Here is a 24,956-nt window from a genome sequence, read left to right as displayed (position 1 = left end):
TGATGCAACAGTTAAGAGCACTTCCTGTTCTTCCAGGGGATGAGTTCCATCCCAGCACCCATGCTGGATCCCACAAGGCTCGGCTCAAAAGAAACACACAGGAGCTACCAGGCTTAGCTCCAAGCTTATAGAAGCAGTAAAACCGAGAGCAGACCTAACCACATGCAGTAGCCCCAGGAATGAAGTTCCCTGAGTTACCACCATGAAGCAAGGGCTTTTCAGGTTACCTGTGCTCCTGTCAGTAAGTGCTAAACTCACTGGGTCGCTGAACTTGGTGGAATCATCTTTGGTCTGTTGTTGGTGCCCTTTCTGGGGTGAGGAGATATCTGTTCATATCACCTCAGGAAAAGTCGAACAAGGACGGGCAGAACTGGAAGTAAATAGTGAGGGGCAGCTGGTGGCATGGTCCCCAAGGGGTGATAAACGGCAACAGAGGCTTAGCTCCTCTGCCCAGCAAGGGAATGAGCTATGAGCATGCAGATGCCAGTCTAATGAGCCTCCTGTGGCAGGGACAGGTGAGAAAGGGGACCATGGGAGTGTGGGTTTACAGTTTCCTAAAATAGTCAGGGTTCGAGATGCCACTCAGCATCAGCTGTCAACCTCACACCAACCTAGACATGCACCTGGGTAGACAAACTGAGTTGAGGCCTCGCCTCCACCGGAATGGCCTGTCGCCATGTTTGTCGGATTCCGTCTTAACTGCTAATTCATTTAAGAGGGTCCAGACCACCGTGGGCAGAGTCATCCCTAGGTGCCTCTGGAATGTAAAAGAGGACATGGACATGAGTCTGGGAACAGGACAGCAGTCTGCCTCTGCTCGCTTCTGCTCCGAGTGCTTGCCTTGGCTTCCTGCAATGGTGGACTGAGCTGGAAGAGGAAATGAGCCCTCTCCTTCCCAAGGTGCTTTTGGTCACGGCGTTTATCACAGCAACAGAAAAGCAAACCAGACAGACAGAACCAGAGTAAAAATTTGATGTGTGCTAAAGAGCCCTTCCTGGGTCCACAGGCCCTCCTGCCTCTAGGGCTCCAGGGGTGCTCCACCATGTGCATGCCCAGTTTGGGCTTTGGGAGGACCAGTGGCTACAGGGGGAGGGGTGAGCCTGGCCCACATGGGTGTTTTTGTGCAGGTGGTCTCTGCCGGAGGCTGCAGTTCTAAGTAAATCCCTGTGTCCGTTTGCACAGCAGGTACATGCATGGGCTTTTATTACCATCACCATCGTGTGTTTGCTAAGGTATACACATACATGACAGTCAAAGGGTAATCTGGGGCACTTGGTGGTTTCCTTCCATATGGGTCCCCATCTCAAACAGGTTGTCAGACTTGGTGCCAAGCTCTCTGACCTGCTAAGCCACCTCACCAGACCTTTTTCTTTGAGACACGGTCATGCTATATAGCTCTCAAGCAATCCTGCTCTCGTGCTGGGACTCAGGTGTATGCCGCCATACTGGGCGTGATTATCTCTCGGTCTCCTTTGTACCCCTTTCCTTCATTTTTTCCTTGACAATACCAGGGATTGAACCCAGGATCCCATGCATGCTGGTCAAGCATTCTACCCTTGAGCTGGCTGATCTCTTATTTCTCCATTCCTTCTCCCGACCCCACCCTCTTTTGTAGAGGGAGATAGGGGCTGAATGACAGTTCCAGCCTCAGCCAGTCCACATTGATACAGCAAAATGCACAGAAAGCAAGCTGGAAGCTGACTGCCACGCCCCGTCAGCAGGAGGGCTGGCAGCTGTGTGCAGGCCTCAGTGCCAATGTGCAGGCCTCCCCGGGAGCTCCATCCGGGTGGGGAGAAGAGGAGGGGGTTCACAGCAGGGCGTGTACCTCCTGGACAGACAGGCCAGTGTGAGCTGGCAGTCACCTCTTCTGGAGGTTTTCTGAGGCGCACACAGGCTGGAGACCAGGTGTCCTCAGAGTGACAAGAAGATTGTTTTCAAAATGATCTGCAGTAAACAGAGAAGATGGGGCTGGAGAAATGGCTGGGAAGTTTACGAGCACTGGCTGCTCTTCCAAAGAACCCGCATTCAATTCCCAGCACCCACATGGCAGCTCACAACTGTCTAAGTCCAGTTCCGGGGGATCTGACTCCCACACCAATGCACAGAAAATAAAATAAAATTATGTATGTATGTATTTATTTATTTTTAAAGGAGAAGATGGGAGGCTGGATGGCTACCCAATGTAAAAGCATCTGGGACAGCCCGGCCTGGTGGTGCCGCCTTTGACCCCTCTGCCCCTCGTCACCCTGGCCACGGCCATGTGTAGTTCCCACCTGGCAGATCCCTCCACACTGAGGGGAGAAGGTGGGCTACAGAGAGTCCAGGATGCATTTGCTTCCTGTGTCAGGGGCCAGGGGCTTCAACCTACGGGATGCTGAGGTAAGCCAGCCCCTCCATGTATCAGGGCAACAGCACCCACATGCTCCACCTCAGGAGGGCTGTACTGAGCCCTACCTGGGTGAGTATATCATCCTCTCGGGTCAGATTCTCTATGATGTCAAAGTGATCCACACCAGGCAGCTCCTGGAAAGAGGCCTTCAGTCCTACTCGGTGCAGAGTCTGGCAAGAAAGGGGAGGGGGAGGGGGAGGCGTGAGAGAGCAGCTGGGGGAGAAGGTGGGGCTCTTGGTCCCGTGTGTGGCAGGCTCATTTGAAATGCATTTGTTGAATGAATGAATGAATGAATGAATGAATGACCATCTTGGAGTCCAGTTAGACAAAAAGATGTCCACTTATTATAGCCCTGGGGATCGCACCAGGGCATTGCTCATGCTTAGCAAGTATGTTACCACCAAGAAACATATTTCCTGTCCTTTTAAATTTTGAAACAGGGTCTTACTAAGTTACTTAGGCTGGCCTTGAACTAACTTTACAGCACACCCTGACCTCACGGCCCTCTTGACTCACTCGGAGTAACTGGCATTACTTGGTGTACTACCAAGTCCAGCTCCTATGGGCAGAGTAACGAGGAGGATGAGATCAAATGACCCTCAACCAGGCGCCATAAGCTAGCCATTGGCAGTACCTCATAGAACTCCCTGGATTGTCGGTGGAATTCTGGGGAGTCATACTGACCCACAACCACCAACACAGGACAGGCCGGACCCACGGGCCTTGCTGGAGTCACTTCCAAGCATCGCTGTGGGCTGTTTCTCTGAGCATCTTCCCTGGGGGGGGGGGGGACGGGAGAATGGAGGAGTCAGGACAGAGGGGAGGGAGGCCTCAGGAGGGGGCTGGAGATGGGGAGAGGGTAGACAACTCACAGGGCCATGTGCAGAGGGGCATTCTGGGAGGTATGCATGAGGGGCTCCAGGTCGTAGATCCCACTCACCAGGAGAAAGCCTGTGAAGATGAGATCAGGCCAGGGGCCAGGCCCAGCAAGATGGACCTCCCTATCCACAGGTCAGCACCCCAGCCACCAGCCTTTCAACCAGCTGCCCAACCCTCCACCCCTCCAGAGAGGGGAAGAGCTGCCCGGTCAGGCCCCAGACACACAGAAACCTTAAGGACCGGACACCAGCCTGGGCTACCTGAGGTCCTGTTACGACAAACAATAAGAGACCTTGGAGGTTTGGCGTGACACCATGCTTGGTCCAACTGGCAAGGAGCATCATGGCAGCCAGGTGAGCCCCTGCAGAGTGTCCACAGAGGTAGATTCCCCTGGGCCAGGCAGAGAGCTGGGTTACACCCACTTCCCTACAGCACCTGGAGTGCCTGCCTGCATCCGGCTCCCCTCCTCCCTCCACCAAGAGCATCAGGGCTAGGCTACACCTACTTGTTGCTTGGATACCGCCTCTGCAGAAACACGAGGCTGCGGGCCACCTGGTCCCGCATCAGGTCCAGTGTGCCTGAGCAGAGGCAAAGCTGGGTCAGCATCCGTCGGGGGCTCTACCCTCACAACGCTCGGCCCCCAAATCTTCAGAGGTTACCTCTGGGTGCAATGTCATAAGCCACTATTGCCACGACCACCCCCTGAGCTGTCAGCGGGTTCACCATGAAGGCCGAGTCATCTTTACTGTGGAAAGACAAAGAGGCGGGCTGGAGAGCTGGCTGCTCTTCCAGGACTAAGGTCTAACCCCCAGTTCCCATATGGAGGTGCACGCATTGGTAACTCCAGTTCCTCTTCTAGCTCAGCATGCACTAGGCATGCATGTGGTGCACATACATATATGCAGGAAAACACTCGTACATAAATAACAATAACAACAACAATAATAATAATGCTAGGGAGCTTGTAATGCCACACTTGGGAAGGACAGGCGGGAGGACCAGGAGTCCAGCATCATCTTCAGCTACTTAGTGAGTCTGAGGCTAGCCTCGGCTACATGAGACCCAGACTCAAAACAAAAAAAAAAAAAACAAAACAAAAAACAAACAAACAAACCAAAAAAAGCCCAAACAACATAAAAAGAGAGAAAGTGACAGTTGGAGGCATCTTGACCAAGACGCCGTTTCTGGAAGTCCTGGACACACTCATGCTGGCCACAGGAGCTTGGGGACTTAACCTCCAGGCTGGCCCCCTCCGAAGGAAAATCGAGACGGTGTTCCCCCGCTTAGCGAGCTGTAAGAGCTGAAGGGTAAAAGTGAAAAAAAATAAAAAGGCATGCATGCTGGAGGGGCGGGGCAGATCTGATGATGGGCATCTGAAGCTGTAGCCCAGTCCTCCAAGATCCAAGCAGCCTTCTTCCCAACGCACAGACACCAACTGTGTACACACCGCACTGCGTGTAAACATGTATCCCAGGCTGGCCGACTGCTGGGGTCGCCGGTACGTGCCATCACACAGTTTGATCCAGTGCTGACGATGGAACACAGGGTTTGCCGCACACCACAGGCTTTCTACAGACCTCACGGTTACACCCCAAGTTCTTGTTCTGTGTCTTCTGAGACAAGGCTTGCCTCAGACTCGCAGTAATCCTCCTGCCTCAGCTTCCCGCTCTTACTTTCCAAAGCACTGAACACTCCACATCCCCGTGGCCCCAAACAAACCTGTGTAGCTGGTCACTCTGATGTGCCTTTGACAAGCAAGATGGTCAAACACACAAGTCCAGAGACTTGAATTCTATTTCCTGAAAATGTATGTCCAAATCCTGCACCCAAGAGCCCTGGATGTGACGTTACCGGGAATTAGAATCTCTGTAGACAGAACTGGTAATCTTGGCAGGCAGGCTGGAGAGACGGCTCAGCAGTGAAGAGCACTGGCTGCTCTTCCAGAGAACCTGCATTCGGTTCCAGGAACCACATGGCAGCCCACAACTGTTTGTAATTCCAGTTCTAGGAGGTCTGACGCCCCCTTCTGGCCTCCTTGGGCACTGCATGCACATGGTGCACATACATATAAGCACACATAGAAGTTTTGGTATTTTATTAGTATATGTGTGTGTGCACGATGCATGTGTTGCATGGTGCACATGTCACCCAGCATGTGTCACAGTGCATATGGAAGTCAGAAGCCAGCTCTGTGGAGTTCATCCTCCACTCCCACCTTTATGTGGGTCCAGATATTGAACTCAGGTTACCAGGCTTGCATAGCCAGCACCTTTATCCACTAAACCATCCTGCCAACTTAAAATTGATCTTGAGATCACCTAATTAGGGACAGGGACATCTACACCTAAGACAATGCCTTTTAAAAAAACAAAAAATATTTATGGCCAGTGATGGAGCACACCTTTAATCCCAGCACTTGAGAGCTAGAGGCAGGAGGATCTCTGAGTTTGAGGCCAGCCTGGTCTACAGAGGAAGTTGTAGGACACCCAGGTATACACAGAGAAACCCTATCTCAAGCCTCCCCCCCAAAAAAGACTTGTATGTCTGTGCACATGAGTGCAGTTCCTGTGGAGGCCAGTAGAGGGCATCAGATTCCTCTGGAGCTGTATGGTGCTGGTAACCAAACTCAGATCCTCTGGAAGGCTTGTAACTCCTGAGCCTTGTGTCCAACCCTAAGATAGTGTCTTTATGAGGAGCAGGAGCTCTGGGACACAGTAATCAATGACTGTGTGAAGGCAAAAGCAGAAGATGCAGGCACAGACATAGCCCAGCAACACCCAGCTGGAAGCTGCGGGCCTCTCTTAGCTAAGCCTCCATGGTGGCCCCGGCCCCGGGGAACTGTGCTTCTCACTGCCTGGCCCACAGACAGAGTCACACTTGCAGGCTGGACCTTGCAGTAAGGCTTGGTCCAGCTTGGGAACGCCCACCTGGGGAGAGGGTTAGCTCTAGCTCTTTCTTCTCCAGGCAGCCACGCCCCCACTCACCTTCCGCTCTGCCAGTACCCTCCGTGAATGAACAGGAAGAGGGGGGAAGCTGCAGCAAAGGCAGGGGGCGCTGGTGAGTCGCACGCCCCGCCGCCCCTGCCCGGACCAGGAACCCTGCCCATCTCACCCTTAGAATCCTCATCGGGGAAGTAGATATCCATTTTCTCCCCTTCGCCATCTCCATAGGGGACATCCAACTGGCTCCTCCTGGTGGCCCGGGCCTTCCTGGTGGCTGCGGATGCAGACAAGTTAAGCCTGGTACAGCAAATTCTAGGCAGCTCCCAGCAGGAGGCTTCCCCAGCCTTTAATCCCAGCACTCGGGAGGCAGAGGCAAGGAGGAGCTCTGTGAGTTTGAGGCCAGCCTGGTCTACAGAGCTACATAGAGAAACCCTGTCTCGAAAGAAAAAAAAGAAAAAGAAAACAAAGGGAGAAAAGGAGTTATTTTATTATTTATAACAGAAATGGACTGGAGAGGTGGCTGGGCAGTAAGAGCATGTGCTATTTCTTTCTTTCTTTTTTTTTTTCAGAGACAGGGTTTCTCTGTAGTTTTAGAGGCTGTCCTGGAACTAGCTCTTGTTGACCAGGCTGGTCTTGAACTCACAGAGATCCACCTGTGTCTGCCTCCTGAGTGCTGGGACTAAAGGCATGTGCCACCCCCCCCCCCACTGAGCATGCGTTATTCTTAGAGGTGTTGGGTTGGCAAAGATCAACACCAGACTTGATAAACACAAATCAGACTTTGAGAAAGTACCACAGGAGCTGTGGAGACGGCTCAGCAGGTCAAGGGGCTTGCCGCCAAGACTGGAGATCTGAGTTCAATCTCTGGGACCCACAGGAGAGAAACAATTCCTGAAAGTCTTCCTCTGCTACACACACACACACACACACACACACACACACACACACACACACGCCGCAACACATACCTGCCCCCACCCACTCATAAAAGAAGGACAGCAAAACAGATTTTCATAGCCCTGAAGTCAACAAAGACCACACACAACCAGGAGCCCAGGAATAATATCCAGAAAAGAAATAAGAGATTGGGCTGTGATCTTGCCAGCAGAGGCAGGAGGGTCTTAAAGGCCAGCCTGTGCTACATGGTAACACTCTTTCTCATCAAAACAAAGTATTTCCTCATGCGAACAGCAAGCACAGGTCACACAGATCCTACACAGAGGCCCAGTCATTGTTCCAACCCGTCACATGTCACATGGCCGTGTCCCCTGGCTCTGCCCACGACACCTCCACTGCCCATGCTCAGTCAGGGTCCCCCACCCACCAGCGCTGAGACTTCCTGGTGGGCTCTGTCTTGTCCCTGCTCCTCCATGGACCCCTGCGGCCGCCAGCGCGCACCCATCACAATGGGCATCCCATGAGGCCACTCCTTGGCTGAGATCCATCCTTGGCCCTGTATGGGTTATCTTGGGCTGTCATAACAACGCACCCTAACCCAGGGCTTACACAACAGAACTTCACTCTCCCCCGGTTCTGGAGGGTGAAGGTCCAGCTGCTGGTCTCTGGCTAGGAGCCTCTCCTTGGGCTGCAGCCCACCAAAATCTCTGGGCCGGTTCCAGGCCCAGGCTGTCACAAAACACCCTGATGACAGCAGCCATGTGCATCCAATGTTGACCCTGGGAACTAGCACCGGCAGGAAGTGTAACTTCTGGGTCAAAGGGCGTGCTTGTCATTACGTCAGTAGTCTGCTCTGCACAGGAGCTTCCAACCAATGAGCTTCGAGTGCCTTGGGTCATCCGCACCAGGGTCCATCAAAAGCTGTGTGTGCCTCGGCTCGGGTCATCCATCAACTTTCCTGAAAGTCCTGGCAGTTTACCTGACTGGGTTAAATTTACTTGGCGCTAAAACCACACTTTTCTATTTTCTTTTTGAGACAGGGTTTCTCTGTGCAACCCGGGCTGTCCTGGGACTCACTCTATAGACCAGGCTGGTCTCCAGCTCACAGAGACCCACCTGCCTCCGTCTCCAGTCCTGGGACTAAAGGCGTGTGCCACCAACGCCCTGCTTAAAACCACGTGATTGTTCTCTGTTGAAGAACAAAAGAAACAAAGCCCCTGCGAGTGTTGGCACACAGAAATGTCAGACATTCAAATCACCACTGACCTGGGAACAAGAAACTGCCTCAGCCATGAGCTATAAGGGTCTCTTTATATTTTCACGTGCAGCGGATAGGACTCTGGGACTTGAGCATATGGGCAGGTGCTCCACCTGCAGGCCCTTGTTACAGATGCTGGGAGCACATAGTCAAAACAACAGCGGCAGTGTAGTCACAGAAAGGTGGAGGCAGGAGGATCGGGCGGGGCTCACGAAGGCTCAGGTGGGGAAGGAGGACTGAGGGGAGCACTCACGGTCATCTTGACAGGCTTGGGTGGGGAAGGAGGACTGAGGGGAGCACTCATGGTCATTCTTGAGAAGCTCAGGTGGGGAAGGAGGACTGAGGGGAGCACTCATGGTCATTCTTGAGAAGCTCAGGTGGGGAAGGAGGACTGAGGGGAGCACTCATGGTCATCCTTGAGAAGCTTGGGTGGGGAAGGAGGACTGAGGGGAGCACTCACGATCATCCTTGAGAAGCTCAGGTGGGGAAGGAGGACTGAGGGGAGCACTCACGGTCATCCTTGAGAAGCTCGGGTGGGGAAGGAGGACTGAGGGGAGCACTCACGGTCATCTTGACAGGCTTGGGTGGGGAAGGAGGACTGAGGCTTGGTCTCAGAATTTTCAGTCACATCCAATGACCACACAGACAGACAAGTGAAGCAGGGAAGACAGGCAGAGCAGTAGGGAACAACAAGATGGAGGAGCTCAGAGGCGGGAGGGAGGGAGGGAGTAGAGGAGCACCCTCCCCTCGCTCTGTGCGGAGCAGTGCAGAGTCCACAGGAGGCTCACAACCTCCTGCAACTCCAGCGTCAGGGAATCTCACCCTCTCTGGGCCCAGGCAGGCCTGTGGTGCGCAGACACGCATGCAGGTCAAACACCCATACACATAAAATAAAAATAAAATCAGTCTTTAAACGGCAACCACAAACAGCACTGCAGAAGGAGCTGAGGAAAGACTGGATTCAGGCACCTGCACACCCACTAAAAGTCCTTAGGAAGGGCCAGCAGGATGGCTCAGCGCGCAAAGGGGCTTGCAGCTATAACAGTGGTTCTCAACCAGTGGGTTGCAACCCCTTTGGGGGGGTGGGTCACATACGGGGAATTTATATTATAATTCACAATAGTGCACAATCACAGCTATGAAGCAGCAACGGAATACTATGGGTGGTGTCACCGTAACACGAGGAACCGTATTAAAGGGCGCAGCTTCAGGAAGGTTGAGAACCGCTGAGGTGGAGGCCAGCCTGGTCTACAGAGTGAGTTCACATGCACACGTGGCACGCATGCTGACACATATACATACACACGCTAAATAAGTGGACACTGTGCTGGGCGGTGGTGCTGGCGCACACCTTTAACCCCAGCACTCAGGAGGCAGAGGCAGGCAGATCTCAGTGAGTTCGAAGCCAGCCCGGTCTACAAAGGGAGTTCCAGGTTAACCAGAGCTGTTATACAGAAAAACCCTGTCTCAAAAAAACAAAAACCAAACACACACACACAAAGAATTTTTTTTTAAAAAAAGATATTTTTTAAAAATGCTAGAGGCTGGGGGTCTGACTCATCGGTAAATGTGCTTGCCTGGGAGCCACAAAGAGGAAGACCTCAGGAAGAAAGCTGAAACCCAAGCTCTGCTAGAACACCGCTCTGTGTAGCCCTGGCTAGCCTTGAACTCCCAGCCTAGACCACAGTGCCTTGAAATCATAGGGTTCTGCCTTGAGTGCTGGAATTAATGGTGTGCACCACCAGGACAGCCCTGCCAGCGTTCCTTGAGAGCTGACCACGGGTTTCTGAGCAACCACTGGCTATTCTGAACCCGGGCCATTGGCTGCTGATGTCCTTCCCCTCTGGGCTGGCTTTTTATCCCTCTAGACAAGACAGGTGAATGGGCTCACTCCAGACCCACACATCTCCACGTATTTACTGAGATGGCCATAGTGAAGACCCTTTAGAGCCCAACCCAGGGAGCAGCTCCAGCCCACACTAAAGGGACAGAATGTGTGGATTAACCCACGAACCCCCAAGCCTGATCTTCCCCCGGCTTTCTCTGTGGAGGAAACTCCCTAGCGCAGGGCTCTGGTTAGTCAGCCGAGACCAGGCAGTAGGCCAGCATCTAGGTTCCCTTCCGAGTGGACAGCTAGCGGCCCCCACCCCCTACTTCCTCCTTTAAGTAGATTTCCACTCAGCATGGATGCTTCACCAAGGGTCGGAGCCACAGCACAGCTCTCTGGGGCTGACAGAAGACCTCTCTCTCTCTCACACACACACACACACACACACTCACACACACTCACACACACTCACACAGTCCCCAACTTTGATTGTTTTAAAACAAACCAAGGCTTAATTCCCCCGCCCCCGGCCCCGGACTCCCTCCCTCCCTCCCTTCCTTCGGATCTTCCCAGTTGTGGTCTCATGTACCCCAGTCTGGCTTGGAATTCACTACATAACCGAGGATAGCCTTGAACCTAACCTCCTTCTGTGCGAGAATCACAGACGTGCACTACAGTGTAGGTTTGTGCCTCACTGAGAACTGAACCCAGGGCTCTGTGCAGTCCAGCCATCATCCTCCTTCTACACATAGCGATGATAAGGCCTGAGTACAGTGGTGACAGCACCCAGGAGGATGAGGGAAGAGGTTTATAAGTTCGAGGCCGGCCTGGGTTACATAGTAAATTGGAGGCCAGCCTAGGCTATACAGAAAGATTCTGCCTCAAAATAAAATAAAACAATCAAATTAAAAACTGCTGGTTGAGTCGGGTGGTGGTGGCTCAATTCTAGCACTTGGGAGGCAGACGTAGATGGATCTCTGTGAGTTCGAGGCCAGCCTGGTCTTCAGAGCTTGGACAGGCTCCAAGCTACACAGAGAAATCTTGTCTCGAAAACCAAAACCAAAAAACCCTGCTGGTTGGTAGTGGTTCATGCCTTTAATCCCAGCACTTGGAAGGCTGAGGCAGGAGAATCACTGAGTTTGAAGCCAGCCTGGTTCATAGAGAGTTCCAGGACAGCCAGGGCTGCTACATAGAGAAATCCTGTCTCGAAGAACAAAACAAAAAAAAAACAAAACAAAACAAAACAAAACAAAACAAAATTCAAAAAAAAAAAAAAAAAAAGCAACAATATCTTGCTTTCTTTCTTTTTTTCAGCTCACATTTCTGTGCCAACCATAACATGCCCTTTTAGAGCATCGGTTCTCAGCCTTCCTAATGCTGCGACCCCTGTAGTACAGTTAGTTCCTCAAGTTGTGGTGACCCCCTTCCCCAGCCATAAAATTACCTTCATTGCAACTTCATAACTATAATTTTGCTATTAGGAACTCTAATGTGAATATCTGATATTTCTGATGGTCTTGGGCAACCTTTGTGAAAGAGTCATTTGACCCAAAGGGGTCCATGACCCACAAGTCAAGGGTTACAACTCTACAGCCCGGAAGGAAGCCCTTGCCAACCAGGAGGGGGGAGGGTGTGTCTCACTAGAGCTTGGCTTCATCCAAGCCTCTTCTCCTCCAGCTATATTCCTACCTCCTGCCCAGCAGCTGAGGAGGCTGGTGTAAGCAAGTGCCCCTCAGCGCCCCCACGGTATCCACAGAGGGGTCCCACAGTACCCTGGCTTCCTGTCCCTACGAAGGTGTTGACAACGTCCTCCGCCTTCATCCGGATGACCCACCTGCTGGGCGAATACTGCTTCTCCAGCTCCTGTGGGCAAGATAGCGCTCATGAGACATCCCTCAGCTGTGTGTGTGGACCCGCTCGTGACAGACGCTCGTCTCTGATTCTGTGACCCGAAAAGACCCTCTGTAATACGCTCAGCTCCCTTCCAGCCCGTTCAACTTCCCCTAGCTGTCTCCACCTAAGGTGCCCTTGGATTGGTGGCAAAGGGTGATCCCCATGGCAGCCATGCCTTTGACCAGCTAACAGACTTCATGGAGATGAGGTGTTCAGTTAATGACACTGGGAGCCCATATCCTACAGAAACGGAGACCACAGGAGGCCAAGCAGCTCTGTGATCCAGTGCCACGGCTCAATTTTCCTGGGAGGGCAGTATTCTGGTCACAGGTAGACACGGGGTCACAGGGACAGAGGTGATTGAGAGAGGAATCAAAGGTCTGTTTGCAAATGCTGCCCTACCAAATGGCTACAAGCATGGGGTGTGGGGGAGGCAGCTGGGGCCTAAAGCACAGCAGGGAGGCAGCTGGGGCACCCTGATGCTCACCTGCAGCCCCAGCACTGCAGAGGCGGAGGCCAGCCTAGAACATAGCAAGATCCTGGGTAGCCAGGGCCTTGCCTATAGATAAGTGAAGTAAAAAGAAGGAATGTAGATCCATGGCAGATGAAGATATAAGCTGCCCACATTTAACACAGGAAGGAAGGAGGAGATTACAGCTAAAGGGCCCTCTGCCAGCATCACGGGAATCTCGAAGACAGTGTGTCATCACACAAAAGGCCTGGGCTGACCCCATCAACTTTCCCTGCTTACTGGCTGTCTCTAGCCTCGGTCTCCTCATTGATATAATGGGGTGCTAGCACCCCATTACAGGGTTAAGAGAAATAACGTAAACCACTCACACAACAGCTGCTTCTTCCTGTTGAATGGCATTCCTGGTCAATGTTAGTGTCCAGGCTTCTGCACTGACCTGTCCTTGGGGTCTGACAGGACACGCCCTCAGCTGCAGCCACTAAGAGCACCACCTGTGCCCGTTCACTGTGTTCCCTCTTAAAAGGGCCCTGCCCACCTCCCATCTCTCTCTCTCTCTGTTCCTTTCTCTCCTCTCTCTCTGTTCCTTTCTCTCCCTCTCTCCCTCTCTCTCTGCTTCTCTGCCTGTCTCTCTATATCACCCCCAACTCTGCTTCTCTCTTCTCTTCCTCTATTCCTGTCTCCAGAGGCTTGTCTCCCCACCCCACTTTCCCATTCACTTTTTCCCCAATAAAAACCCCTCCACCCAAGCTCTGTGGCATGGCATCTCTCTCTCTCTCTGCTTTTTAAATTATAGCACTCAGAGGTCTTTTGAGCTGTAGAACCCTCGATGCCCACCGGATATGAGGGCTCCACTTGGCCACCTGTTACCAGGTAGCTGAAGCTGGCCTTGAACTCCTGATCTCCTGCCTCGACCTTCCAAGTGGCACTCACGTGCCAAAATCTTTTTTTTAGTTTTAAATTAGCGTGTGTGTGTGTGTGCGTGTGTGTGTGTGCGCGTGCGTGCGCGTGCGTGTGCGCCTCAGAGCATCCTCCTGGAGCTGGAAGCTGTGAGCTGTCTGATACGGGTTCTGGGAATCAAACTCAGGTCCTCTGGAAGAGCAGTACATGCTGAGTCATCTCTCAAGTCCCTTGCCATTGTTTTTTATTTATTTATTTAGGCTTTTCAGGACAGTATTTCTCCGTGTAGCCCTGGCTGTTCTAGAACTTGCTTTGTAGGTCATGCTGGCCTCGAATTCAGAGACTTGCCTGCCTCTGTCTGGGATTTAAAGGCTTGGGCCACCACGGGGCTGACAGATTGTTGTGGGAAGGGAGACAACCACAGTGTCCCTAACTTTCAACAGATCTTGAGATGCCTGTCTGTGACCTACACGAAGAACCTGTTTAATTAATACACACTAACAAACCAGTTAAGAAATCATAACGGAACAGGAATTAGCAAGCGCCAAAATGTGTTGCCATGCTTTGCCTATGCCGCTGGTAACCCCTGCAATAACGCATGGCACATAACCAAACACAAATTCATATGGCAAAGAACACTTGTAGGCATGCTCGGTGTTAGCCATGAAGGCTTTTAGCCGAAACTCAATGAATGTCCTGAAGTCGCTCACTACTGTCTGTCCCTGACAGCTCCCGCCTAGCTTAGCGACTCACAGCGGGGACCCCAGCCTATGACATCTTTCAGCAGACTCTCGCTACATAAACATAGACCCGCATTGTACAACCTCAGAATAAGGTCCAAACCCTCAAGCCCCTTAGTTCTACCGGACTTCAGTTTTCGCTATCTCATCTTCAAAACCAGATCAACAGGCTAAACCTGCCCTGAAAGGAGAAAATGAGGAAATCTGGCACGTGGTCACCCGAAGGGGCGGTCGAGTGCCTTCCCAGCGTCCCAGTCCGGGTTCTGGGCGGCTGCACCCCACCTACCTCTGCAGACAGGGTCTTCCAGGACGCCCGGCCCGCGGCAGGCGCAGAGGCTGCCATGACCGGGTCCAGCGCAGAAGCTTCTGGCTGTGCAGGGACCCGGGAGAGAGGGGGCGGGAGGAGGGAGGGGCGGGGCCCACATGCGCTTTGACCTCGCCACGCCCCTACTTGGGCTGCGATTGGTCGGTGAGTACTTAAAGGAACGCGCGAAGCCGCGGACGCTCCCCACTCCCGGACCGCGGACCCCGACCCCAGCGCCCAGCGCCGGAGCCCGCACAGCCGCCATGAGTTACATCAACCTGCCCACCGTGCTGCCCGGCTCCCCCAGCAAGGCGCGGGGGCAGATCCAGGTGCGGGGCCCGGCCTGCGGGGGTCGGGGCGGGGGCTGGTGCCCGGGTGTGTGTGAGCGGGGACCCCTAAGATGAGATGGCTTTCCTTCCTCCTAGGTGATCCTCGGACCCATGTTCTCAGGGAAAAGGTAACGAGTGGGCCTCCGGGGCGGGCCGCCTCCTGTCCGCAGACCCTGGCTCTCCTCTCCCGCCTTCCCCTCTTTCTAAGTCCCAGACTGGGCGGGAACTCCGCCCTCCCGACCTCAGTGCGCGCCTTCCCGCCCAAATCTCTGTGTCCTGGGTCCCTGCCTCCCTCAGCCCCTTCTCCCCGGGGGCTCTTCTGCCTTTGCGGAGGAGGATCGCAGCGGGGCGCCGCAGGGACCCCAGCCCGCAGCCCCATGTGCCCGCGGGGGGCTGGGCGGTGCGTGCACACCTTCTCCCTGACAGTTTCCTCCTGCACTCCCCACGCAAGCCCGCATGAAGCCTCCGAGCCCAGTTTGCTCCGGGGTGAGGGTCCCCGCTGTGGGAGTCTGCCTGGCCTGGGATTCACTCTGTAGACCAGGCTGGCATCAGAGTGCTGGCATTAAAGGGATGCCCAACAATACCAGGCACACACCGCTCCCCCCCGTTCTTGCCTGACCTGGTGTCACCTGAGTTTTAGGGCGAGGCCCAGCCTCAAGATCTGGGGCCCAGGGGCAAGCGCTTTGGCGCTTCTTTAAGAAGCTTTGTGAAATTCATTCAGAAAACTTGTCAGGACAGCGGGTGTCTGTCTTTGTGAACCGGTGAGGTTCGGGATACCAGCCAGTAGGTGGTGGTGGCGAGCCGCCTTTCGCGCAGATCTCACTTGTAACTTTTTTTTTGGTGGGGGCGGATCTCTGTGACATTGGAGCCTGTCCTAGAACTCGCTCTGTAGACCAGGCTGGCTTCGAACTCACAGAGATCCGCCTGCCTCTGCCTCCCGAGTGCTGGGATCAAAGGTGTGCGCCACCAACGGCCGGCCTTCCCTGGTAACTCTTGCAGCACAGAGCTGATGAGGAGAGTCCGGCGCTTCCAGATCGCCCAGAACAAATGCCTGGTCATCAAGTATGCCAAGGACACGCGCTATAGCAGCAGCTTCTCCACACATGACCGGTCAGTCCCACCCCCTTGGTCCTGTGCTGTGGAAACCCCTGAGGGCACATGGCGTGCTGTCAGATGTATCTGGGCCAGGGGTCCTTGTCAGAACTGGAGAAGGGATGGGCTGCTACAGGCTTCTAATGGGCAGGAGTACCGGCTCAAATTTTAGAATGACCTGTCCTCAAATGGACACTGTGCGGGCAGAGCCTGTGTTGCGCTTGGATAGAGGCCGCACAGAATTTCTTCCTGCCATCAGGTGGCTGTCACCGTCCTGCATTGTGTGCCAGAGCACTGGACACCTCCCTTTGCAGGTGGGAGCCGATTAAAGTGATTCCGTGATAAGTCCGGGTGTGTTCTGAGACTCTCTTTGCTGAGCGTCCTGGGCTGACGCCATAGCCACAGCTGTCCATGAGGCTGGAGCTGCACACCAGGGTTGCTGTAGGCTGGGCCAAGGTTGAGCAGCCTGGAGTAGGGCGGGTTTCTGAAGCGGAACAGGAGTGGAGTGTACACCCTCTAGGAACTGGGCTCGGGGTTGGAATTCAAGCCATGCTTCCTGCCAGGCTCTATGCTGAGATCTTTACCTCTCCATGTGTGTAACCATGGTGTCCACCACGCAGGGTGGGGTGAGCGTCTAGAAGGACCAACACACTGGCCCAGTGTCTGGAGTGGGACACCACCAGGCCCTCTCCGGTCTGCTCTACTGGTGCAGGGAGGAGAGTTTTAAGTGCACGAGTGTTGTGTTGGGTCTGGGTTTGGTGCATGTGTCTGTGCACAGTTCAGAGGACAGCCCAGGGCATTAGTCTTCACCTTCCACCTCCGTTCGTTCAGGTTTGTGAGTTCTGGGGTTTCAAACTCCATTGGTTAGGCTTTTATGTTTCTTTTGGGTTTTGGTTTTTTGAGACAGGATCTCTCTACAGAGCCCTGGCTCTCTGGAACTCACAGAGATCCGTCTGCCTCTGTGTCTGCCTCCCCAGTGCTAGGATTAAAGACATGTAGCAACATGCCTGACCTTGCTTTCACAGCAAGCCCTTTACCCATTGAAACATCTCAACCCTGTTTTTGATTTGTTTGTTTTTTTTTTTAAATGTTTTTTTGTTTGTTTGTTTTTTTGTTTTTATTTTTCAAGACAGGGTTTTTCTGTGCAGCTCTGGCCATCCTGGAATTCTCTCTGTAGACCAGGTTGGCCCCAAATTCTGCCTGCCTCTGCCTCCCACATGCTGGGATTAGAGGTGTGGGCCAGCCCTACTCTGCTGGTTTTAAAATCTTCATATCTTGTGTGTGGGTGTTTTGCTTGCATGTAGGGTCTGTAGACCACTTGCTTGCCTGGTGCCAGAAGGGGGCCAGAAGAGGGCACCAGATCCCCTGGAACAGGAGCTGTACAGATGGTTGTGAGCTGCCATGTGGGTGCCAGGAATTGAACCTAGGCCCTCTGCAAGACCAGCAAATAATCTTAGCTGCTGAGCCGTCTCTCCAACCTGTTTATTGAGACATGGATGGTCACATTATATAGTCTAGGTGGGCCTTGTAATGTGACCCTTCCTCTTCCTGGAGTTATAGGCCAGCAACACCATATCCAGCCCCTCCCCCCTTTAATATTAGGATTACAGACAAGATCTGCTGTGCCCAGCTTCCCAGGTCTTGAAGACTGTGGTAGTGACAAGGCCAGGTGTTGCCAAAGTGTGTGTGCCACCACCGCAGGCTGCTTGTCTGTGTTTTGGGAAACTGCTTTTTCTGAGTTTGTTTTGAAAGTAAGGCAGACATGAGACAGAGAGAAGGCATTGGATACAGCCCAGCACTCCAGTCCTTGGAAAGCTGTGCGGACAGTGAGGGCAGGTTCCCGGTGTCCTTTAATGGCATTCTGGAGCATATCCAAATTGGCTTTCAGAGGCCTGGGTGGGTTCCTCCCTGCCGGGAAGCGGCGTGCTGCAAGACCTGTTAGCAGGGGCCTCTCATCATCTCAGCTCTGCCAGCAGGTAGCCTTTAATCTGGAGAGGGCAATGAATGGAGAGGGCTCTGCGGGTCACTGCTGGCTGGCTCCCAAGCTCGCCTCCTATTCTGGACACTGAACAGGACACTCTTGTCTCGGTCGCTGCTCACAGACTATCCCCGAGCATGCCGTAGCTTTTCTGGGTGCCGGACTCCCTTGTGGGGCTGGAGAGATGGCTCAGTCATTAAGAGCATTTGCTTTTGCCAAGGACCCAGGCTCAGTTCCCAGGACCCACATGGGCTCACAGCCATCAGTGACTCCAGTTCCAGGGAATCTGACACATTCTTCTGACCTCTGAGGGCACCACATGTGCCCTTGATACACAGACATACATGCAGGAAAACCACTAATACACGTATCTGTAAAAAACTTTTGCCAGGTGTGGTGGCACACACCTTTAATCACAGCACTTGGTGGAGAGAGGCTGGCGGATCTCTGAGAGTCCCAGGGCAGCCTGGTCGACAGAGAGACCCTGTCTCAAATGCATTATTTTGCTTTACCTTTAGGCACTGACGGCAGAGCCCTGGGCATGAGCTACCAGGTGTCCTACCGCTGGGCTGTAGTACAGAATCTCCCTGAAGTTGTAAATGTTCTGATGGCAGTGGTTAGGCCAGTGTTGTCCTGGTTTGTTTACTTTGGATTTTAAAAGGAAGGACAATGGTTTTTAGTGCTCAGAGTATTGTGGACCCTATGTCTGGGCCTGGGTATCCTCTGCTGCTGACCTTGCTCATCCTCCGGCCTTTTCTTCCCAGGAACACCATGGATGCTCTGCCGGCCTGCCTGCTCCGGGATGTGGCCCAGGAAGCCCTGGGTGTGGCTGTCATTGGCATCGATGAGGGGCAGTTTGTAAGTTAGCTCGAAGCGTAACCCAGGCCCCTGGCCCCTCTTGTCTCTGTGCTCCAGAATTTCCTTTTGTCATTTGGGAAAGTCAGAAGGCTGGCATGTCTCCCATGGTGTGAGTCCCTGACCGTATTCATGTCATGCAGTGTTTCTTTTCCTGCACAGGCTGGGGAAGAGTCCTTCCCGCCCTGACCTCTGCAGTGGCTTGTTTGTTTGTTTGTTTGTTTGTTTATTCAGGGCATCCTCTGGTGGGAATTGTCTTTTGTGATCTTTATTTCCCTCCCGGTCTTTGGAAGCTTTGGCCAGAAGTCCCTCTCTGAGTGCCTGAGCCGGGCTGGGGATGTTTGACTGGCAGGGCACCGCCCAGCACGCACAAGACCCTTAGTTCCATCCCCAGCACCTCATGAACGGTGTGCTAGCGTGCCCATAATTCTAGCACTGGAGATGGAGGTGGGAATAAGTTCAAAGCATCCTTGGATATAGCTAGTTTAAGTCAACCTGGGCTACATGAAGGCATGTAAACAGAAAGGGTCTGGCCAGTCTGGCTGCTTTTTTTTTTTTTTTTTTTTTTTTTTCAACCAGTTTTAAAGTTATCTCTAGTCCATGTGGGAAGGCAAGGACAGAGGCTTAACAAATGTGCACCAGACTCCAAAACTTAACATCACAGATGTTTTCAAAAATATGTGTTAAGCCAGGCAGTGGTGGCCTTTAATGCCAGCACTCGGGAGGCAGAGGCAGTCAGATATCTGTGAGTTCAATACCAGCCTGGTCTGCAAGAGCGAGTTCCAGGACAGGCTCCAAAGCCACAGAGAAACCCTGTCTCGGAAACAAACAAACAAGAACTATCTGTTGGTGGATAAGGTGGTACTGTAGAGTCCCTGTACATGGGAGATTAAGGCAGGGAGAGAATCAGGAATTCAAGGCCAGCCTCGCTACAGGGTGAGATGTTGTCTTAAATAATGCAGCATAGGGCCAGTGAGGCTGCTCAGTGCACAAGCCTAGAGACCTGAGTTTGATGCCTGGAGCCCTCAAAAGGGTCAAAGCAGAGAGCCACCTCCATGGAGTTGTCTCTGACCTCCACACATGTGCTGAGGTACGAGTAAGACAGATAAATGGGCTGGAGAGAAGGCTCAGTCATTGAGATCACTTGTTGGCAGTGACCCAGCACGCATGTTTGGCAGCTCTGGCTGCTTTTAATGCCAGTAACGAGGATCTGATGCTCCTGGCCTGTGTGGACACCTGCATGCATGCACACACACATATCCTCACATAGACACAATTATCTTAAAATCTTAAAAGTTTAGCCGTCAACTACTCTCACAATCTACTTACTGTATAAGTAGCCATGCTGGGGGGGGGGCAGTCCGCTCCCCGGACAGAGTAAGGCAGCCCCCAGCTGCGATGCCCTTCGGGTGTAAGTCCTGTCCCTGTTCCAGCCTTCCCTCCCCGTGCTCTGTGACAGCTCTAGATTCCATTCCCACAGTGACATGCGCGTTCCAGCGGTTGGCATCTGTCCATCACCTGGACATGCCAGCTCTGTTCTCGTCCTCAGAGGGAGACCTTGGAGCATGGCGGCTATGCAGACATTGACTTAGTCAGGACAGGGCACAGCCCCTCCCCTCAGGCCTGCTGCGGCGACCTGCCTATTAGTATGCTCTCTTCCCAGAGGCTCGCGCCTGGCACCAGACTCCCTGTTTCCCCAGTGTTACCCATCCCAGCCTATGGGAGAGATTTGCTGCTATACTTCCCCGCTTATGACCAAGAAAAATGAATTCATTTAGTGGGTACTTTGACTTTTTTAAAGATTTGCTTATGTATGTGTTTATGCATGAATGCTCTATCTACATGTATAAAACAGCATGTCAGGAGAAGGCATCAGAACCCATTATGTATGGTTGTGAGCCACCTTGTGGTTGGGGAAGATTTGAACTTGGGACCTCAGGAAGGAGGAACAGCCAGTGCTCTTAACTACTGAACCATCTCTCCAGCCTCATACTTTGATTTTTTGGGATGGGGCCTTGCTTTGTGGTCCAGGTCAGCCTCCCGAGTGCTGGGATTACAGTCCCGTCCCCCCCCCCCCAGCTTCAGTGAGTATTCGTTGAGTCTGTTGTATAAATACCAATTATTCCATTTTGCCCCAGGCTCTAGAACCTTTCTCTTTACAAAATCCAGGGTCGTCCTTTTGCAAAAGGAAGGGACCTTTCCTCCTTCCTGTGTCCTTGACTTGGACATTGGGTAGAGGGTCGCTTAGGGGCTCCTGAAGCCATGGCTGAGGGTATGGAGCCTTCCATGTGTTCATTTGGCTAAGGCCCACAGGCTTCTTGGCAAGAGCAGAAGTTAGGCATCTTCAAGAAAGTTTGTGTTTCGTTTCTGTTTGACACAGGCTCAACCTAGGACACAGTAGAAACACACTAGAAAAGGGAAGTTTGCCATAGATCATCTCTGAGCCAGAGACCACTGGGAACACCCTGCGAGCTTGACGTGGAAGGTTCTAAACCCTGCCTTGGGACAAGACAGTAGTCATGGAATAGTGGGATTTTAGAGGGGGAGAGGGCTCCCGTGAGTCCTTTGGCAGGAGGGCTGGAGCCTGGCTTTGCTGAGGACCAGGAAACTTTGCGAACCTGAACCCTTGGTTGTGGGAGGGAGCCGGGCACTTGCGAAGCAGAGGCAGGTGGATCTCTGTAAGTTCCAGGACAGCCAAGGTTGTTACACAGAAAGACACCGTCTTGATAAATACACAAACAAAAAGTTGTGGGAGTGGCCTGGAGGGTGGTGCCTGACTGGTTCCTTTGGCATAGAGTGCACCTGTGTTTGCTGATGACCAGATGTGAGTGGGGAGGGGGTCTTCATCCCTGGTTGCTAGGGTGCCTTGCCTGATGTTGGCCCAGGAGATTATGCTCAGCCAGTTCCAGGACTCTGAGTGAATGCCAGTCCAGCCTGGATGCTTCTAATTATATACATGTGTTTTTATAGAGCAGGCCATGTCACATGCTTCGACTATTGTGGGAATAGCTGGGTCCAGGGACCAATCACATCCATTCCAACTTTCTGCCCTTTGGCTGTGGCATTCTAGGTTCTAGAGACGAAACTGGAACTTCCAGCTCGCCTATGCTGGTGGACTACAGCTGGGAGGGAATAAGGAGGCAGGCAGGTGGGGATGGTAGAGCATTGGGGGAGTATTTAAAAAAAAAAAAAAAAAAAAAAAAGGTCTGAAGAGCCCGGCACAGTGGCAGCACCTGTGAACTCAGAAGGCTAACTGAGGCGGGGGTGGGGAGAGAATTCGTTTAATGAGGCACTGGCTCCGCAAACGTGAGGACCTGAGCTCTGATCGCTAGCTCCCTGTAAAACACTGGTTACTGCCAAGTGTCCATGGTCCCAGCATCAGGGAGGCAGGGGCAGCCAGCCTAGCTGAATCACTGAACTCCAGATTCAGTGAGAGACCTTGTCTCAAGCACAAGATGGAAAAGCCAGGCTTGGTAGCGTAGGTCTTTAATCTTGGAACCTGAGAGGTAGAAGCAAGTAGATCTCTGAGTTCAAGGCCAGCCTAGTCTACATAACAAGTTCCAGGCCAGCCAGGGCTACAAAGTGAGAAGAGGAAGAAAAGAAAAATAAGCATGTGGGGTGAAAAGCAATTAAGGAAAATGCCCATGGCTGGTCAACTTGGCCTATACAGGTTCACACACATTCTTGGACATGTATGCTAAACAGAGAAGGGCCTGAAAGAACAGGAGCCAGCAAGATCAGTGTTGGGGAAGGGTAAGGGCCCACCTAAGGCTGTCAGGAGCCAGCTGGGCAAACTGCACACATGCCTCTTCTCGTTGCCAAGACCATTTTTCTCTCGATTTTTCTTGTTTGACAGAGTTGTTCTGTGTTTCCCTGGCCGTCCTGGAGACCAGGCTGGCTGTGAACTCCCAGAAATCCACCTGCCTCTGCCTCCAGAGTGCTAGGATTAAATGCCTGCCACACCACACCTGACAAAGTTCTTTCCTTTTTTTTTTTTTTTTTTTTTCCTTTCTTAAATGTGCTTAGCTGTGTGTATGCATATACACTGTGTGTGTAGTGCCAACAGAGGCCAGAAGAGGGCGTTGGGGGCCCTGGAACTAGAATTAACAGATGGTTGTGAATGATCACAACCTGAACAAGGTCCTTTGTAAGTGCTCTTACCCGCTGAGCCCTCCCAGAAGTCTGTTTTAAACATACGTTGTGCTTAGCTTCTAACCCTGCCTGCACAACTTTAAGCCCCAAACTTTGTGCACTGACAGTTCCAGAAGGCAGAGATCCATGAGTGATCAAAAGTATGGTAGGGCCACCAGGCCTCTGATGGATACGGAAGTCTGCTGGGAAGCCCTAGACAGCGCTGCTCTGCTGACGATGGGGAAGGGACTGGGTAGCAGCGGGCATGCAGTTGGGTGTTTCACGGGAATGGTGGCATGGCCTGGTCTCTAGCTCTGGGCTGATGTGCGTGGTCAGGCCCCATCGCGGTCTCCGTGAAGCCCGTGCTCAGGGCAGTCACCTCACTTCTTCCCCCACCGACTTCCCAGTTCCCTGACATCGTGGAGTTCTGTGAAGTGATGGCCAACGCAGGCAAGACAGTGATCGTGGCGGCGCTAGACGGAACCTTCCAGAGAAAGGTAAGGTGACTGACTGGGGCCTGGCAGTGGATCCTAAGAGGGAGGTGGGGATCTTGAGCGTGAGAGCACACAAGATGTCCCCAGAAGTAGGTACTGGCTGGGGGTGCTCTGCGTGGGCCATGGCCTCTAGAGCATGAGGGTGTGGCTTTCTAGAAAAGCGGGATGGGGTGAGGTGCCCTGAATCATAGGGCTGGCACAGCCCAGGCTCTAACATGCTCGCCCGGCACAGCATCCCTGCGTTTTCTCCTCAGAGCCCTCTTGGGCGTGGTGGTGTGCATTATTATCCCACCATTGGGCGGCAGACACGGGCGGGTCTCAGCTCACCGGCACGCCCGCCTGGCCTACACCGCAAGCTCCAAGGCAGCGGAAACCCTGTTCCAAAGAACAAAAGCAAGGTGGACGGTGCTGGAGGGCAGCCCCTAAGCTTGCTCTCTGGCCTCCGCACACATGCACATGTGATCACAGACCGAAAGGGAAGTACCTGGCTAAGTGACCACACTCACCCCGTCCTGTGTGCAGGCGTTCGGCAGCATCTTGAACCTGGTGCCCCTGGCCGAGAGCGTGGTGAAGCTGACTGCCGTGTGTATGGAGTGCTTCCGGGAAGCCGCCTACACCAAGAGGCTGGGCCTGGAGAAGGAGGTACCTCCCGGTGCTGCTGTCCAGGGAGAGGGGCGGGGCGGGGCGGGGCGGGTGTGGCTGTCCAGGGGGCGGGGCGGGCTTGGGCTGAGTCCTACCCTTCCGTGGCCCTGCCCCAGGTGGAGGTGATTGGTGGAGCAGACAAGTACCACTCTGTGTGCCGCCTGTGTTACTTCAAGAAGCCCTCGGTCCAGCCTGCTGTACCGGACGACAAAGAGAACCTCCCGGTTCTGGCGCCACCACCGCCGCCGCCAGAGGCCTCGGCTGTCAGGAAGCTCTTCGCCCCTCAGCAAGTCCTACAGCACAGCTCTGCCAACTGAGAGGGGCTGGGACCTGACGGACAAAGTGCCCTGGACAGGCTCACCCGCTTGTCACAGTCTTTTTAGTTCCCTTTTCGGTTGCTGGGATGCTTCAGCCCAGACTAGAGCTAGCGCCTGCCTGCGTGGTGGATAGGGTTTGACATCCAGCCAGAGGTGAGGACAAAGCCACACAGTGTTGTGACATTGGAGGTGCTGGCTTCTTCCTTCTAGGTGGCTTTCAGTCTCACAGGGCCTGGCCCCTTACCGAGGCCCCAGCCCTCACAGCTCTCCCTTTGGTCTGAGGTTTGACCCCAAATGGCCCCTAGAGCCGATCTTTACAGAGGTGCTGTTCTTGCTCTGCCCAGAGCCCCAGTCCCGAGACTCAGGACTCTTGGTGAGAGCCTGTGCTTATTGTGCTATAGTGCAAAGTGAATAATTAATATTAAAGTTTGTTACTTGAGAACGTATTTCTCTTTAACCTGGATTTCCCCAAATCTTGCCGCCAGGGTCCATATGACTTGTGGGGGAGGGGTTTCTTCCCAAGTCTTTTTGTAGCACTAATGATCACCACAGCCCAAGGGGAACTTCTGTCTGGCTGGTTTCAGGACAGATTGTTAAAGGAACGGAGAGAGACGGGGAG

General features: G+C 53.2%; 2 protein-coding genes across 2 annotated transcripts; one reads left to right on the top strand and one right to left on the bottom strand.

Annotated features, from left to right (window-relative positions):
- Positions 1-1,192: 1,192 nt before the first annotated feature.
- Afmid (arylformamidase) lies at positions 1,193-14,560 on the bottom strand. The gene is made up of 11 exons (XM_051181611.1): positions 14,482-14,560; positions 11,966-12,056; positions 6,380-6,484; positions 6,253-6,301; positions 3,928-4,013; positions 3,774-3,846; positions 3,561-3,658; positions 3,262-3,340; positions 3,024-3,165; positions 2,455-2,559; positions 1,193-1,944 (listed from the first exon to the last, which is right to left on the bottom strand). Exons 1-11 carry the CDS (start codon positions 14,536-14,538, stop codon positions 1,912-1,914), a joined length of 918 nt encoding a protein of 305 aa, XP_051037568.1. The 5' UTR covers positions 14,539-14,560; the 3' UTR covers positions 1,193-1,911.
- Positions 14,561-14,752: 192 nt separating this feature from the next.
- Positions 14,753-24,659, top strand: Tk1 (thymidine kinase 1). The gene is made up of 7 exons (XM_051181556.1): positions 14,753-14,828; positions 14,925-14,956; positions 15,828-15,938; positions 18,663-18,756; positions 23,292-23,381; positions 23,901-24,020; positions 24,137-24,659. The coding sequence occupies exons 1-7, from the start codon at positions 14,763-14,765 to the stop codon at positions 24,335-24,337; spliced, it is 714 nt and encodes a 237-aa protein (XP_051037513.1). The 5' UTR covers positions 14,753-14,762; the 3' UTR covers positions 24,338-24,659.
- Positions 24,660-24,956: the final 297 nt, after the last annotated feature.

The sequence above is a fragment of the Phodopus roborovskii genome, unplaced genomic scaffold (genome assembly GCF_943737965.1).
Source record: "Phodopus roborovskii unplaced genomic scaffold, PHOROB, whole genome shotgun sequence".
In the NCBI taxonomy this organism is placed as follows: domain Eukaryota; kingdom Metazoa; phylum Chordata; class Mammalia; order Rodentia; family Cricetidae; genus Phodopus; species Phodopus roborovskii.
The sequence above is the reverse complement of the archived record's forward strand: the minus strand, read 5'-3'. Positions and strand labels throughout refer to the sequence as shown.

Bases quoted from the DNA above. Each gene is read 5' to 3' on its own strand.
- Tk1 (XM_051181556.1), top strand. From the start codon at position 14,763: ATGAGTTACATCAACCTGCCCACCGTGCTGCCCGGCTCCCCCAGCAAG. The intron at 14,957-15,827 runs GTAACGAGTGGG...TAACTCTTGCAG, and splicing joins CCCATGTTCTCAGGGAAAAG to CACAGAGCTGATGAGGAGAG. The intron at 18,757-23,291 runs GTAAGTTAGCTC...CCGACTTCCCAG, and splicing joins GCATCGATGAGGGGCAGTTT to TTCCCTGACATCGTGGAGTT.
- Afmid (XM_051181611.1), bottom strand. From the start codon at position 14,538: ATGGCAGCCTCTGCGCCTGCCGCGGGCCGGGCGTCCTGGAAGACCCTG. The intron at 6,485-11,965 runs GTACTGTGGGAC...CTGCATCCGCAG, and splicing joins CGTAGGGACAGGAAGCCAGG to CCACCAGGAAGGCCCGGGCC. The intron at 3,847-3,927 runs GTAACCTCTGAA...GCCTCTGCTCAG, and splicing joins TTATGACATTGCACCCAGAG to GCACACTGGACCTGATGCGG.